The sequence below is a fragment of the Urocitellus parryii genome, chromosome 5 (genome assembly GCF_045843805.1).
Source record: "Urocitellus parryii isolate mUroPar1 chromosome 5, mUroPar1.hap1, whole genome shotgun sequence".
NCBI lineage: Eukaryota > Metazoa > Chordata > Mammalia > Rodentia > Sciuridae > Urocitellus > Urocitellus parryii.
This window is the reverse complement of record NC_135535.1, coordinates 117,932,612-117,949,666: the sequence shown is the minus strand read 5'-3', so window position 1 is coordinate 117,949,666 and position 17,055 is coordinate 117,932,612. Positions and strand designations below refer to the sequence as shown.

Genomic DNA, 17,055 nt, shown 5'->3' with positions numbered 1-17,055 from the left:
GAATTCAAAGCCAGCCTCAGCAATTTAGTGAGGCCCTAAGCAACTTAGTGAGACCCTGTCTCTAAATAAAATATTTAAAAGGGCTGGGAATGTGGCTCTGTGATTAAAGTGCCCCTGGATTCAATCCTTAGTACCAAATAATAATAATAAAATTATAAAAAGGGTTAGGGATGTAGCACAGTGGTAAAATGTTTGCCTAGCATGTGTGAGGCCTTGAGTTCAATCCCAAAGTCTGTAGGGAAAGGAAAAAAAGGATGTCTCCAGACATTGCCAAATATTTCTGGGGCAGGGGTTGGGGAGTGGAGGTGAAGGTATATGTGCAGAATCCCTCCTGATTGAGAACCATTGTTCTAGAAAGCTCACTCAGCATTACAGAATGAGTTGATGGTAAACAAATTCAGCTGTACCTCAATCATCATACAGAAGTTATCTTACTCATCTCTCTCTTTCTCCTCTCCCTCACATCTGTGCTATACCTTTACCAGTCTCCAGTAGCCCACAACTTGTCTTAGCCTTCTTCCCCCAACAGGTAATTTACTTTCTAGTTCCTGGAGGAATACTAATTTTCATACATGAACTACCTTCTTGCCCGTCTACATAGCTAAAGACATCTAATTCTGTCTTGCCTTTTCTGTTGTTGCAGTGCTGGGGATTAAGTTCAGGACCTCACATATGCTGGGCAACTGCTCTAACCACTGAACCATATCCCTAACCCCATGCCTTATTCTTCAGGAATAAGCATCTTTACCTATTCAAGTTTGCTTAACATGAACTTTTTCTCCTCAGTATATAAACATACTCAAGTCTTTCCCAACCCAAAAGGGGAAAAAAAAAAAAGCCCTTCTTGACTTGTGCTTTCCCCTCTGGCTACTCTTTTTATCTAGATGGCTGTCTTTTCCCAACAACACTTAGAGTATTTTCACTTTTCCTCTCAGTGACTCCTTCACTGCATCTTCATCTCTGTCCTCACAAGTCCACTCAAATTTTTCTTTCTGTGTTCTCCAGCTACCTATTTGCCAAACTCTTCTCTTTTTGACTTTGCAACATTTGTCATTATTGACCTATCCTTTCCTAAAATTCCCTTCCTGTCTTGATTTCTGTCATTTTTCCTTCTTGGTTGCTACCTAGCCTCTCTGATCAGGTTTTGTTTTGCTTTGTTTTGTTTTGTTTTTTCAGTCTCTATCAACAACTCCTCTTCCTTAGTCTTAAATGTCAAATTTCCTACTATATGTGATCCTATTTAATCCATGCATTATGCTACTATAGTGATGATACCCAGATAATTAACCTAACTCAATTTTCTCCTGAGCCCAAGTGAATATATCCATATCTGAACTGACTTTCCTTTTTGTATACTACCCATCCCCCATACATATATACCATATATTTCCCCTCTCTCCATACCTTATCCCTTAACTTTTTCTTCATTTTGATTCTTAGTAAATGGTTTCATTGCCTACAGTTCTGCTCAGCCCCACTTGATCAAGTTCTGTGAATTCTGCTTCTAAAATATTACTTAATCCATTCCCACATCTCCATTACTATTGCCAGAATAGTAGTTGAGACCCTCATAGTTCAATTGAGCTATATATTATAATATTCTTGCCAGTATCTCAGCCTCTCCAACCTGCACCATGCTTTTCACTATAGCAGTGTGAAATACTATAGTTATCCAAACATGTGAGACTTTTTTGGTGTGTGTGGGAGGGGCACATAACTGTCACTTTTATCAAATACATATATATTTATAATGCTAGATTTTTTTTTAAATAGTCAGAATTGAGCCAAATGCCATAAGCAGGCCACAGTATGACTTAGGGTTGGGTGTGTGCTCCATGGGGGTGGTGAGCATTTTCTATTTCCTCCCTTGCATGGTTATATCTAGCATGCCCTGACAGATCAACCATGTCCTCAGTTTTGGAAGAGTTACAGGAAGTTACAGAAGAGATGACTATGTTGTGGGAAAAGGTTAGAGAAACATGATGCCCTAAGAGCTGGAAAATACAAGACAGACAGAATCAAGAACATGATGCAGTAGAAATCACAGAAAAAGCAAAATGTCTTTTTTTTTTGGCCATGGGTGGGAGGCTTTGAATCCAGGTGTCCTTTACCACTGATCTATATCCCAGGTCTTTGTATTTTTTATTTTGAAACAGGGTCTCACTAAGTTGCTTAGGGCCTCACTAAGTTGCTGAGGCTAGTCTTGAACTTGGGATCCTCTTGCCTCAGTCTCCTGAGTCACTAGGATCACAGATGTGTTTCACTACACCTAGCTAGCAGAATCCCTTGGCAAGGAAAAGTCAGCCATGGTTGCTTCCATTATAACAGGATGTATAGTGAAGATCAGTTACTTGTGAATGCGATCAGGCAGATATGTTTCTGAAAATCTACATTACCATAACTGAAGCAAATCTGCACTGAGAATGAGCTGATATATTTCACAGAGATCATTTGATCTTTTGGTAAACAATCTAAATGGGATCCGCCCCGCCCGCCCGCCAGCGTGGTAGGCAGACACCTGGCCTGGAGGCGAGAGGGGGCCCATCCGCCCATCTGCCCACCCAGCAGGCAGAAGACCCAACCCGGAGGAGGGGCCCAGCGGCCCGTCCGTCCAACCAGGAGGAGGGGCTGGCGTGGGGCATGGGGGTGCAGACCGGAGGAGGCACAAAACGCAGAAGCTTGGCTTGCAGGACACCAGACCGAGCTCTGAACAAACATAAGGTCTCCCAACACCCCCCACCTCATCAAACACGCGAGAAAAACAGATGGAACTCATCTTGGAAAATCCCACCAACCCTTAAAACCCATCAACCGGTGGGCGTGCCTACCAGCTCAGTTCTGCCATGGATCAGGCACCTGGTTTCCATCTCAGAGACTAAAAGTAGAGAGGCTACAGGTGGAAGCTCAAGTCCTCTCACACTTGCTACCTCCACCACCCTGAACGCAGAGACTCAAGCTAGGAATAGGCAACGCCACCTACTGGAAGAAAAAAAAATAAGAGTTCTGAAAGACTTATTTTTAATTTTTTTTTTCTTTTTCCCTCTCTCTTTTTTCTCTTTCTTTCCTTGTTATTTTTTTTCTTTCCTTCTTACTCCCTCTATCCCACTTTCAACCCCCTAAATATTACTAACTATAAGTAGGTATCTAAATACAGATAGGAGTTTGAATCTATACATTCCTCTATAAATTACCCATCTATTGGTTAGAGCTCTCCAAAGTTGCTAAGTTAGATTAACCCCATACCCTCACTCTTTTCCCCCTAAACATAGCATCCTACACCTGAAATTCAGTTTTTTTCATGCTACCAGAAATGGTATGCCTTTTATAAAACTAATGACTATATTTTTTAAATGATAATTGAAGCCAACATCGGTAGACATAGAGGCTATCTATAATTGTATTAATAATGAAAACCTGTGCTTAGGTGATGTACTATTGGTATTGGGAACTGTTAACATTGTCTTTCCTCCACAAAAGAGAGACTTTGGAACTATACAAAAGCAATATAAATATATAGGGGGAAAATCAATAACACAACAGTTTCACAAAGCTGGAAAGAAACGTGAGTAGTATAAAAAGATAAGAAAAGAAAGGACCACAAACAATGCAGGTCAATTCAACATTAGAAGAGGTAATATCTGCAGCAGATGGAATGTCAGATAAAGAGTTCAGTATATACATGCTACAGATGATCTGGAGTCTCAAGGAAGACATTAGACATCAAAATTAGACAATGGAAGATCACTTTGACAATGAATTACATAAACAAATCCAAGAAGCAAAAGATCAACTCTACAGGGAGATAGAGGATATATTTAAAAAAAAAAAAAAAAAACAGAAATTCTGGAAATGAAGGAAACAATAAACCAAATAAAAACTCAAATGAGAGTATTACCAGCAGAGTAGAACACTTAGAAGATAGAACATCAGACAACGAAGACAAAGTATTTCAACTTGAAAAGAACATAGACAGTTCAGCGAGACTGTTAAGAAACCATGAGCAGAACATCCAAGAAATATGGGATAACATAAAGAGACCAAACTTAAGAGTTATTGGGATACAGGAAGGTATAGAGGTCCAAACCAAAGGAATGAGCAATCTGTTCAATGAAATAATACTAGAAAACTTCCCAGACTTGAAGAATGAAACAGACTCCCAAATCCTAGAAGCCTACAGGATGCTGAATGTGCAAAATCACAAGAGATCCACACCAAGACACATTATAATGAAGATGCCTAACATAGAGAATAAATAGAGAATTTTAAAAGCTACAAGAGAAAGGAAGCAGATTACATTTAGGGGTAAACCAATCAGGTTAATGGCTGATCTCTCAACACAGACTCTGAAAGCTAGAAGATCCTGAAACAACATATTTCAAACGCTGAAAGAAAATGGATTCCATCCAAGAATCGTGTATCCAGCGAAATAAAGCTTCACGATTGAAGATGAAATTAAAACCTTCCACGATAAACAAAAGTTCAAAGAATTTGCAGCTAGAAATCCGGCGCTTCAAAACATCCTTGGCAAAACATTGCATGAAGAAGAAATGAAAAATAACAATGAAAACCAACAGTGGGAGGTAGTACAGTAAAGGAAAAACTAATCAAAGAGGAAAAACAAATGTTGAGTAACAAAGATAAACAAATATGGATGGAAGTACAAACCATATCTCAATAGTAACCCTAAATGTTAATGGCTTAAACTCACCAGTCAAGAGACATAGGCTAGGGGCTGGGGATGTGGCTCAAGCGGTAGCGCGCTCGCCTGGCATGCATGCGGTCCGGGTTCGATCCTCAGCACCACATACCAACAAAGATGTTGTGTCCGCCGAGAACTAAAAAATAAATATTAAAAAAAAAGAGAGAGAGACATAGGCTAGTAGAATAGATAAAAAAAAATCCAACAATATGCTGCCTACAGGAGACTCATCTGATAGGAAAAGACATATATAGACTGAAGGTGAAGGGTTGGGGAAAATCATACCACTCACATGGGCCTCGGAAGCAAGCAGTAGTGTCCATACTCATATCAAATAAAATAGACATCAAGCCAAAGTTAATCAAAAGGGATAAAGAAGGACGCTACATACTGCTCAAGGCAACCATACACCAACAAGACATAACAATCATTAATATATGTGCACCAAACAGTGGTGCAACTATGTTCATCTAACAAACTCTTCTCAAGTTCAAGAGTCAAATAGACCACAATACAATAATTATGGACAAATCTTCCAAACAAAAGTTGAATAAAGAAACTATAGAAATCAATAATACAATTAATAACTTAGACTTAATTGACATATGTAGAATATACCACCCAACATCAAGCGGTTACACTTTTTTCTCAGCAGCACATGGATCCTTCTCAAAAATTGACCATATATTATGTCACAGGGCAACTCTTAGAAATTATAAAGGAGTAGAGATAATACCATGCATCTTATCTGATCATAATGGAATGAAACTGAAAATTAACGATAAAAGAAGGAAGGACAATCCCTATATCACTTAGAGAATGAACAATATGTTACTGAATGATCAGTGGGTTACAGAAGACATCAAGGAGGAAATTTATTCTTAGAGATAAATGAAAACAGACACGACATATCAGAATGTATGGGACACAATGAAAGCAGTTCTAAGAGGAAAATTCATTGCTTGGAGTTCGTTCCTCAAAAAAAGAAAAAACCAACAAATAAATGATCTCACACTTCATCTCAAAACCCTAGAAAAAGAAGAGCAAAACAACAGCAAAAGTAGTAGAATGCAAGAAATAATTAAAATCAGAGATGAAATCGAAACAAAAGAAACAATAGACAAAATTGACAAAACTAAAAGTTGGTTCTTTGAAAAAATAAATAAGATCGACAGACCCTTAGCCATGCTAAAGAAGAGAAGGAGAGAACTCAGATTACTAGCATATGGGATTAAAAAGGCAATATCACAACAGACACTACAGAAATACAGAAGATAATGAAACCTTATACTCCAATAAAATAGAAGATAGTGAAGACATCGATAAATTTCTTAAGTCATATGATCTGCTCAGATTGAGTCAGGAGGATATACACAACTTAAACAGACCAATATCAATTGAGGAAATAGAAGAAGCCATCAAAAGACTACCGACTACCAACCAAGAAAAGCCCAGGACTGGATGTGTATACAGCAGAGTTTTACAAAACCTTTAAAGAAGAACTAATACTAATACTTTTCAAGCTGTTTCAGGAAATTGAAAAAGAAGGAGCACTTCCATATTCATTCTACAAGGCCAACATCACCCTGATTATTAAACCAGACAAAGACACTTCAAAGAAAGAAAACCACAGACCAGTATCTCTAATGAACTTAGATGCAAAAATCCTCAATAAAATTCTGGCAAATCAGATACAAAAGCATATTAAAAAGATTGTGCATCATGATCAAGTAGGATTCATCCCTGGGATGCAAGGCTGGTTCAATATATGGAAATCAATAAATGTTATTCACCACATCAATAGACTTAAAGATAAGAACCATATGATCATCTCAATAGATGCAGAAAAAGCATTCGACAAAGTACAGCATCCCTTTATGTTCAAAACGCTAGAAAAACTAGGGATAATGGGAATATACCTCAACATTGTAAAAGCTATTTATGCTAAGCCTCAGGCTAGCATCATTCTAAACGGAGAAAAATTGAAGGCATTCCCCCTAAAATCTGGAACAAGACAGGGATGCCCTCTCTCACCACTTCTATTCAACATAGTTCTCGAAACACTAGCCAGAGCAATTAGACGAAACAAATTAAAGGCATAAAGATAGGAAAAGAAGAACTTAAATTAGCACTATTTGCGGATGACATGATCCTATACCTAGCAGACCCAAATGGTTCTACCAAGAAACTTCTAGAGCTAGTAAATGAATTTAGCAAAGTGGCAGGATATAAAATCAACACACATAAATCAAAGTTGTTCCTATTATCAGTGACAAATCTCTGAAATGGAAATGAGAACAACCATCCCATTCACAATATCCTCAAAAAAAAAAATACTTGGGAATTAACCTAACAAAAGAGGTGAAAGAACTATACAAAGAAAACTACAAAACACCAAAGAGAGAAATAGAAGAAGACCTTAGAAGATGGAAAGATATACCTTGTTCGTGGATAGGCAGAACTAACATCATTAAAATGGCCATATTACCAAAAGTACTCTATAGGTTTAATGCAATGTCAATCAAAATCCCAACGGCATTCCTAGATTAGCAAAAGCAATTCTAAGCAGGAAGAGTGAAACTGGCGGTATAGCGATACCAGATTTTAAACTATACTACAGAGCAATAGAAACAAAAACAACATGGTACCAAAACAGGTAGGTAGACCAATGGTACAGAATAGAGGACACAGACCAATCCACAAAATTACAAATACCTTATATTAAACAAAGGTCCTAAAAGCATGCAATGGAGAAAGGATAGCATCTTCAACAAATGGTGCTGGGAGAGCTGGAAATCCATATGCAACAAAATGAAACTGAATCCTTTTCTCTCACCATGCACAAAAGTTAACTCAAAATGGATCAAGGAGCTAGGGATCAAACCAGAAACTGCGTCTTATAGAAGAAAAAGTTGGCTCTTATCTCCATCTCATGGGGTCGGGCTCCAAATTTCTTAATAGGACATCTATAGCACAAGAGTTAAAATCAAGAATCAAGGGGCTGGGAATGTGGCTCAAGCGGTAGCGTGCTCGCCTGGCATGCATGTGGCCCAGGTTCGATCCTCAGCACCACATACAAACAAAGATGTTATGTCCACCGAAAACTAAAAAATAAATATTAAAAAAATTCTCTCTCTCTCTCTCTCTCTCTCTCTCTCTCTCAAAGAGAAAGAAAAAAAAAGAATCAACAAATGGGACATACTTAAACTAAAAAGCTTTCTGTCCGCAGGAGAAACAATAAGAGAGGTAAATAGGGAGCCTACATCCTGGGAACAAATATTTACCCCTGACACTTCAGATAGAGCCCTAATATCCAGAGTATACAAAGAACTCAAAAAATTAAACAACAAGAAAACAAATAACCCAATCAACAAATGGGCCAAGGATCTGAACAGACACTTCTCAGAGGAGGATATACAATCAATCAACAAATATACGAAAAAATGCTCACCATCTCTAGCAATCAGAGAAATGCAAATTAAAACCACTCTAAGATACCATCTCACTCCAGTAAGAATGGCAGCCATTATGAAGTCAAACAATAATAAGTACTGGCGAGGATGTGGGGAAAAGGGTACACTTGTACATTGCTGGTGGGACTGCAAATTGGTGTAGCCAATTTGGAAAGCAGTATGGAGATTTCTTGGAAAGCTGGGAATGGAACCACCTTTTGACCAGCTATTCCCGTTTTCAGTCTATATCCAAAAGACCTTAAAAGAGCATGCTACAGGGACACAGCTACATCAGTGTTCATAGCAGCACAATTCACAATAGCTAGACTGTGGAATCAAACCAGATGCCCTTCAATAGATGAATGGATAAAAAAAAAATGTGGCATTTATACACAATGGAATATTACTCAGCACTAAAAAATAACAAAATCAAGACATTTGCAGGGAAATGGATGGCATTAGAGCAGATTATGCTGAGTGAGCTAGCCAATCCCTAAGAAGGAAATGCCGAATGTCTTCTTTGATATAAGGGAGGGGGCGACTCAAAAAAGAGCAGGGAGGAAGAGCATGAGAAGAAGATTACCATTAAATAGGGCCGAGAGGTGCGTGGGAATGGGAGAGAGAAGGGGAATCGCAAGGAAGATGGAAGGAGACCCTCATTGTTATGCAAAATTACATATAAGATGGTGTGAGGGGGAAGAAAAAAGAGAGAAAAAAGTGTCACAGAAGAGAGGGTAGTGAGAGGTGATGGGAGGGGAGGGGAAGGGAGGGGGATAGGAAGGGTAGCAGAATGCAGTAGACACTAGTATGGCTGTATGTATAAACGTGGCTGTATAACCAATGTGATACTGCAATCTGTACACATGGAAAAATAAGAATTCACACCCCATTTGAATCAAATGTATAATATGTCAAGATCATTGTAATGTTTTGAGCAACTAATAAAAAAATTGAAAAAAAAAAGTCTAAATGGGAGCTGGTATGGTGGCACATGCCTGTAATCCTGCAAATTCAAAGCCAGCCTCAGCAATTTGGACCAGGGATGTAACTCAGTGGTTGAGCACTTCTGGGTTCACTCCCTAGTACCAAGAAAAACTTTAAAAAGAGTCTAAATGGGAAAAGTTAGTCCATGATTGTAAGCAACCTCTTGAAATCCATTTCTCTGGAGGGCAAGACTTGATATAGTTTTTGTTTTGTTGTTTTGTTACTGGGGATTGATCTCAGGGGCACTTTACCACTGAACTGTATCTCCAGACCTATTTATTTATTTGGTACTGGAGTTTGAACCCAGGGTTCTTAACCATTGAGCCACATCCCCAACCCCCCTTTTTTTAATGTTTATTTTATTTTTTATTTTTTTGTTTTTTGTAATGGTAGATGGACAGAATGCCTTTATTTTATTTATTTTTATGTGGTGCTAAGGATTGAACCCAGTACCTCACACATGGTAGGCAGGCACTTTGCCACTGAGCTACAGCCCCAGCCCCAACTCCCTTTTTGAAAAATTTGAGACAGATTCTTGCTTTGCTGAGGCTGGTCTTAACCTTGGGATCCTCCTGCCTCAGCCTCACTAGTTGCTGGGGATTACACCCAGCTGATGTAGTTATCATGTAGAAACAAAACATACACAAAACACTTGGTAGGACTTCCTGCCTCATTTTGAAGAGAGTAAAAAAAACCCTCCTGTGAAACTGATGCAGACCCTAAAGAGAGATTGATGAGTGTTCTAAAGAACTATGAGTAGCCCCAAAAGAGAGATTGATAAGTGTTCTAAAGAAAATTTATGAAGACGGAGGTTATGATATGGAATCATTAATAAAGCGTAGGCAGAATCAAGACAAAAGCATGTCATGAGAGACATTGACACTTTAAGGAGTGGGGTTTAGCTCAGTGGTAGGATGCATTCTTTGTGTATAGTAGGCCCTGGGTTTGATCCCCATCATTGAAAAAAAAAGAATTGTAACATTTTAAGTTCTTTTTGGAACATTTCTAGTATGGAAATGTAGGTAAGCTATACAGATCAATTTGATAACTATTCATGTATCCTTCTTCTAAGTAAAAGAACAAATTCTCTATTTCCTACTAGAAGATTTATATAAATAAAATATGCTTAGGACTAGGGATATACTTAAATGGTAGAGAATTAGTATGCATAAGGCCCTGAGTTTAATTCCCCGGCACTGTAAAAATAAATAAATTAAATATATTTATTAAACACTGTCTCATAAGATGGTTTTGTTAGTACCTGATCTTTTTTGTTGCTGTTAAAGAAACAGAAATCCATTTGGTAAGTTTTACCAGAGATCATCATGACTTGGAAAAGCAATAATCAAAAAGCAAAAATAATTAATTTGAAAGTCCATCTATTCTGTGTTCAATAAAATTAGATTTTTATTCAAAAAGAACCATCTTAAGTGAGCTGTGGTAGTGATGTCTATAATCCTGAGTGACTCAGGAAGCTAAGACAGGAGGATCACAAGTTCAAAACCAGCCCCCAAGTTAGCAAGAACTTTAGTAACTTAGTTCTAAAACAAAATTGCTGATGTTGTAGCTCAGTGGTAAAGTAACCCTGGGTTCAGTCCCCAGTACCCCCCCAAAAAAAAAGTAATAACTTCTTTTAGACCCAATATCTTTCTGATTACCTTATTATTTGTTGTTTTCTTTCCTTTTTTACAGCATAGACTTGAATGGGATTTACAGCAGAAGGATGAAGAGATTGCTGAATTGCAGAAAGCTCTGAGTGATATGCAGATCTGTCTCTTCCAAGAACGGGAACATGTTTTACGCCTGTACTCTGAAAATGACCGACTAAGAATCAGGTACCAAGTAGCTTAAGGGGAATTGTTGGAGTTGTAACTCTAAATTACATTTAAAATGATAAATGTATCTGCAATTATTCTCTTAGGTTATATTCCTTAGGAAACAAACTGAGATGGAGATTTGCCTGCAGACCAGTTATTGGGGAGATTCTCAGGAGTAATATCTCTTAGCAGATATTTTGACATATACTATCTATGAGAGAATTTGAACTGTGATATATTGATAAAAAAGCCATCCCAACAGGGAGCTCTAAGGCTAGGGTGGCCTTTCAGAGGCAGAGGATTCAGACTTTTATATCTCCATATTGACCAGTCATTGAATTCAGGTTGCCTTAAGGAGAGGGCATAAACTTGGGAGAAGCAGCCCCCTTCTCCCAAGCACAGTTCTTGAGAAGGAGCTGGCTCCTGGGAGATGGTTATCTTGATTCTAAAAGGTACATTTAAGCAGTGCACTATGGCATCCTCTACTTCTCTCCTCCCCACCCCCGATAAAATTTACCATTTCAAGCAGGGCATGGTGGCACACACCTGTTATGATCCTAGTGGCTGGGGAGGCTGAGACAGAAGAATCACAAGTTCAAAGCCAGTCTTAGCAACTTAGCAATTCTTCAAGACCCTGCTTTCAGTGCTTATGGGTATATATCCAGAAATGGCATTACAGAATTATTTGGTTTTACATTTTTTGAGGAACTGCCATTCTGTTCTCCATAGTGGCTATGCCAGTTTACATTCCTACTAATAATACACATGGGTTCTAATTTCTTTACATCCTTGCCTACATTTGTTAATATTTGTCTTGTTTTGTTTTTTGGTACCAGGGATTGAACCTAGGGGTTCTTAACCACTGAGCCACATCCCCAATTCCCCAATGCCCCCTCCCTTTTTTTTTTAATTTTGAGATAGGATCTTGCTAAGTTGCTTAGGGCTTCACTCAGTTGTTGAGGCTTACTTTGAACTTGCCATCCTCCAGCCTCAGCCTCCTGAATTGCTAGGATTATAGGCATGTGAAACCATGCCTGGCAATATTTTCTGATATTTTTAGTTATAGATATACACAATATTTTTATTTTATTTATTTATTTGTTTGTTTGTTTGTTTGATTTTTATGTGGTGCTGAGGCTTGAATCCAGTGCCTCACATAATGCTAGGCAAGCACTCTATCACTGAGCTCCAGCCCCATCCCTAGCCCCATTTTCTAATATTTTTGACAGTTGCCATCTTAATGGATATGAGTAAGTATTTCATTATGATTTTGTTTTCACTTCCTTAATGACAATGTTGAGCATTTTTTCATGTGTTTATTGGCTATTTTTGTATCTCTGAAGAAATGTCAGTTCATGTCCTTAACCCATTTTGGGGGGGGGGGTTTACTGGGGATTGAACTCAGGGGCACTCAACCACTGAGCCACATTGTCAGCCCTATTTTGTATTTTATTTAGAGACAGAGTCTGACTGTGCTGCTTAGCACCTCAGTAAATTGCTGAGGCTAGCTTTAAACTCAAAATCCTCTTGCCTCCACTTCCTAAGCTGCTGGGATTACAGTCGTGTGCCACTGCACCTAGCCATTGTCCATTTTTTAATTGGGTGGTTTTGTTGTCATTGTTGGGTTGTAGAAGTTCTTTATATGTTCTGGATATCAAACCCTTATTGGATTCATAATTTGCTAATATTTTCTCCAATTCTGTAGATTGCCTTTTTACTCTCTTATTGGCATCCTTTGATGCACAAAAGTTTTAAATTTGTTATAGTCCAATTTATTTATTTATTTTTTAGTTATTTCTGCTTTTGGTTTATACAAGAAACCACTGCCAAATCCAATATCAAAAGCTTTTCCTCTAGATTTTCTTCTAGGAATTTCATAGCCTTAACACTTAAATTTGGATGTTTGATCCATTTTGAGTAAAATTTATTTTTTTATTTTTTTGGCATTAGAGATTGAACCCGGGAGCGCCTAACCACTGAGACACATCTCCAGCCTTTTTTTTTTTTTTTTTTTTTTTTGGTATCTGGGATTGAACTCAAAAGCACTTAACCACTGAGCACATCCCCAGTCCTTTTTCTGTTTTATTTAGAGTCAAGGTCTTACCAAGTTATTGAAGTTGGCTTTGAACTCGTAATCCTCCTCCCTCAGCTTCCCAAGCCACTGGAATTATAGGCGTGCATCACTTCGCCCAGCTTTGAATAAATTTTATAGATTATATTGAGAGTCCAGTATCATTCTTTGCATGTAGATATCCAGTCCCCGTCTCCACCATCATTATCATCATTATTTTAGTACTAGGGCTTGAACCCAGGGGCACTTTATCACTGATATTTATATGCGGTTCTGACAATGGAATCCAGTACCTCACACATGCTAGGCAAGTGCTCTACCACTGAGCTACAACCCCAACCGCCTTTTTATTTTTTGTTTGTGACAGGGTCCCACTAATTTGCTGAGGGTCTCCTTAAGTTGCTGAGGCTGGCTTTGAACTTGAAATCCTTCTGCCTGGGCCTCCCAATTTGCTGGGAATTATAGGTGTGCATTACCATGTCTAGCTCCTACCATCTTTTGTGGGTCTGTATGTGGTACTAGGGATTGAACCCATGGCCTCATGCATTCTAGGCAGGTACTCTACCACTGAACCTCATCCCCAGCCCCAGCATCATTTTAAAAGGAGTTAGCTGTGTGGTTTCTGGATATCTCATAGTTAAGCACTTCATCTTGGCAGGATCTAGCAGCATGACAAAAGCTGCTTTTCAAAATGTTCTAATTCTTACTTCTAGATGGTATGATCTTGCTCCAGACTCTGAGAGGATCTATTGTGATTCTTATAATAAGGTCAACCAAAACTCCTCATGATTCCTGTTCTAACCACAGGTACTATAAGATCTTTCAGGTCATATGACCTGAGTTGCTTGTACCAAAGTTTTGACCCAGTGCAGAACCTCCTTTCTGCCCTGGCCATACTGAAAGCTCACTTTTCATGTTACTTTATACATGGGTTAGAACAGTATCCCAAAGTGTAGAATATGTGTCTCCAAGGCCTTTCAGGCATTCCATTTCCTTCTTGATGGTAGTAGCTATAAGGTTCAATAATTTTGTCTTTTACTTTGGAGGGATTGTTCTGGCATGTGAGATCAGATCCCTAAAATCTATACTAATGTCTTTGTCAGGTTTATCTCCAATCCTCTGGAACACACTTATCTTACTAGGGATTTCAGTGCATTTGCTATCTCTTTTCCATGCTTTCTAACTTAATATATTATCCATAGTGGAAAAAAAATGTGATCTGTGGAATGACCATAACCAGATCCTTTTATACTGTACTGACAAAGATCAAAGGAGTTAACATGGCACTAGGGAAAGACTATAAAAGTATACTCTTGCCCACCTCACATGAATGTGAACTGCTTTTGGTCCTTGGAGGGATGGAAAAGAATGCATTCACCTTTATCAGTGGCCACATTCCATGTACCTCAGATCACATTAATCTGCTCTAGCAAAGATACTACATCTGGCACAGTGATTGAAATTGGAAGTTACCTGGTTAGAATTTGCTATTATTCTCCAGAATCCAAACTTCTTTTGTAAAGTCATACTAATGAATGAAATGAGGGGTTGATAAGGCTCTCCTCGTTGCATTGTTTAAGTCTTTTTACCATCTTGACTGAGTATGGTGTCAAAGGCTTCTGACCCCAGAGGCCAAGAAACAAATTTGGAGGTTCTACCAACTACCAAGGATGTGCATTCTATTTATATATTTAGTAACTGGGAAAGTGTCTGTTGATTGGATCTGTGAATCTATTAGAACCACTGTGAGCTGCACCAAAATTCTATTTATCCCATGGTCCCCATATGCCTTGTGCTATGGTGATGTTTCACATTAACCAGGTATCAGTGTCACCTCAGATCATGTATACAGCAATCCTTGAAGTGCCAGGGTATTCTTTTTACCCTGGTGTAACTACTTGAATGAATGACTGCAGGTCTTGTGGTGAAGAATTGGGGGCAATCATTTACCTTGTACACTTGCTGTAGTGTCACAGGTCTTTGCCTTCTAGGAGATCCAGCCTCCTCTTCAGCTAATAGTCTGGAAAAAAGCACCCAAGGTTATGACTTCTTATGGAGCACAGCCCTAGGCCTCTTCTCCATCTTTGGTTATTTTGATTATTTAAGCTGTACCTTGTTAACTCCCCATCTATCTTGCTCTTTCTCCTAGGAACACTTTGTTCTATGAACTGTCTCCATATCACTAGCTCTGAAGTTCCTCTTTAGAGTTTGCTTCCTTGGCAGATCTGCTATCAGCTGTCTGGTATCAGTTTGGGTTCCCTGGGAAACAAACTGCACAATGAAGATTTGCTTGCAGGAAGTTTTTGGGGGAGTGCTCTAAGGAATAATCACCTCTGAGGAAATAAGGAAAAAGCCTAACTGGACAGATGGAGAATTTCCACTGTGATTCAGTTACAGCACATCTCAGCCAACACCACACATTTCAGCCAACACCACACGGGGCTCCAAGGCAAGGAGATTGGGTGTTTATACTCCCTCATTGACCAGGTATTGGATGTGGGCCGTCCCTGAGGAATGGGAGGCATGAGTCAGTGAAGTAGTTCCCCTTGGCTGAGGGCAGTTCTGGAGAGATTCTACTGTGAATCATCTGTGGGCAACATTCCTGGCAGTCAGGGAATGAGCCCATCAGTACTGAAGAAAAGGATCTAGGCAGTGCACCTCTCCATCCACGAGTTACTGTCTAAGACCAGCTGAGAAATTATTTTCTATCCCTCATCTCTGACTTCCTAGATAAAAATACCTGATGTCTTAACTATAGCTGAGGTCTAAGTAAGTCTTATTTAATTTTAATTTGAGATTACTGTTTTAAAAACAAGTCAGAAGGGAGATCCTTGAAACAGAAAAGGTTACTTACTTGGGATCCATGATGTGTGCTAATTTTCTGTGACAATTGCAGAGAACTAGAAGACAAGAAAAAGATTCAGAATCTCTTGGCTCTTGTGGAAACGGACACTGGAGAAGTGACCTATTTTTATAAGGAGCCTCCCCACAAAGTAAGTAATCTTTGGGTATTGAATGGGGGTCAGTAATTCAGCACTTGCTAAAGAAAACTTATGGAGAGTAGTTAACCAGTACAGTACTGTGTTGACCTAAGTTTGCAAAGCATTTTCCTTCAGAAACCTTGGGAAGTAGTGTTGTTTACTCCATTTCCCCATTTAGAAACCTAAAGCCATTGTAGAATGCTTGATTAGCATGCATGCATGAGGCCCTGGGTTCTATCCCCAGCATCACAAAAAAGAAAAAGAAACATAAAGCCCAGAGGGGTAGATATTTTAGATATTTTAAAGAGGAAAATGGGCAGACTTTGTGGAAAGAAAGTTTCAGTATTTAAGATTTTAAAAAATCTTGATTTATACTGATTACAAATGTAATACATGGTATTTATTAAAAAACAGTACAGAGGGCTGGGACTGGGGCACTTGGCCTGGTATGTGTGAGACACTGGGTTCGATTCTCAGCACCACATGTAGATAATAAAGATCTATCAACAACTAAAAAAAAATTAAAAAAAAAAAACAGTACAGAGATCTATCATATAAAAATGACAGTTTCCCCTAATCCTCTAACCCAGAAATGAACCATTATTAATAGTTTTGTTTGTTTGTTTGTTGTGCTGGGAATTAAACCCAGGACCTTGTGCATGTGAGGCAAGCACGCTACCAACTGAGCTATATCCCCAGCCCGCATTATTAATAGTTTAATATAGCAGGGCATGGTGGAGCACACCTGTAATTTCTAGCAACTCAGGAGGCTAAGCCAAGAGGATTGCAAGTTGAAGGCCAGCCAAAGCAACTTAGCAAGACCCTGTCTCAAAATATAAAGAGCTGGGGATGCAGCTTGAGTTTAAGTTCCCCTGGGTTCAATCCTCAGTACCAAAAAAAAATAGTTTGGTATATATGCTTCCAGTTCTTTTTTCCATTCTTATAGAAATGTTTATGTGGGAGCCTGGATGATGGCACATGCCTATAATCCTAGTGATTTGGGAGGCTGAGGCAGGAGGATCGAAAGTTCAAGGCCAGCCTTAGCAGCTTA

At 38.8% G+C, this 17,055-nt stretch overlaps 1 protein-coding gene across 1 annotated transcript in view; it reads left to right on the top strand.

Annotated features, from left to right (window-relative positions):
- Ccdc77 (coiled-coil domain containing 77) overlaps positions 1-17,055 on the top strand; it is a 46,959-nt gene that overhangs the window by 17,612 nt on the left and 12,292 nt on the right. Inside the window, exons 4-5 of the mRNA XM_026410954.2 lie at positions 10,828-10,970; positions 15,920-16,016. Coding sequence (XP_026266739.2) covers positions 10,828-10,970; positions 15,920-16,016 — 240 coding nt within the window. The remainder of the gene's footprint in view (positions 1-10,827; positions 10,971-15,919; positions 16,017-17,055) is intronic.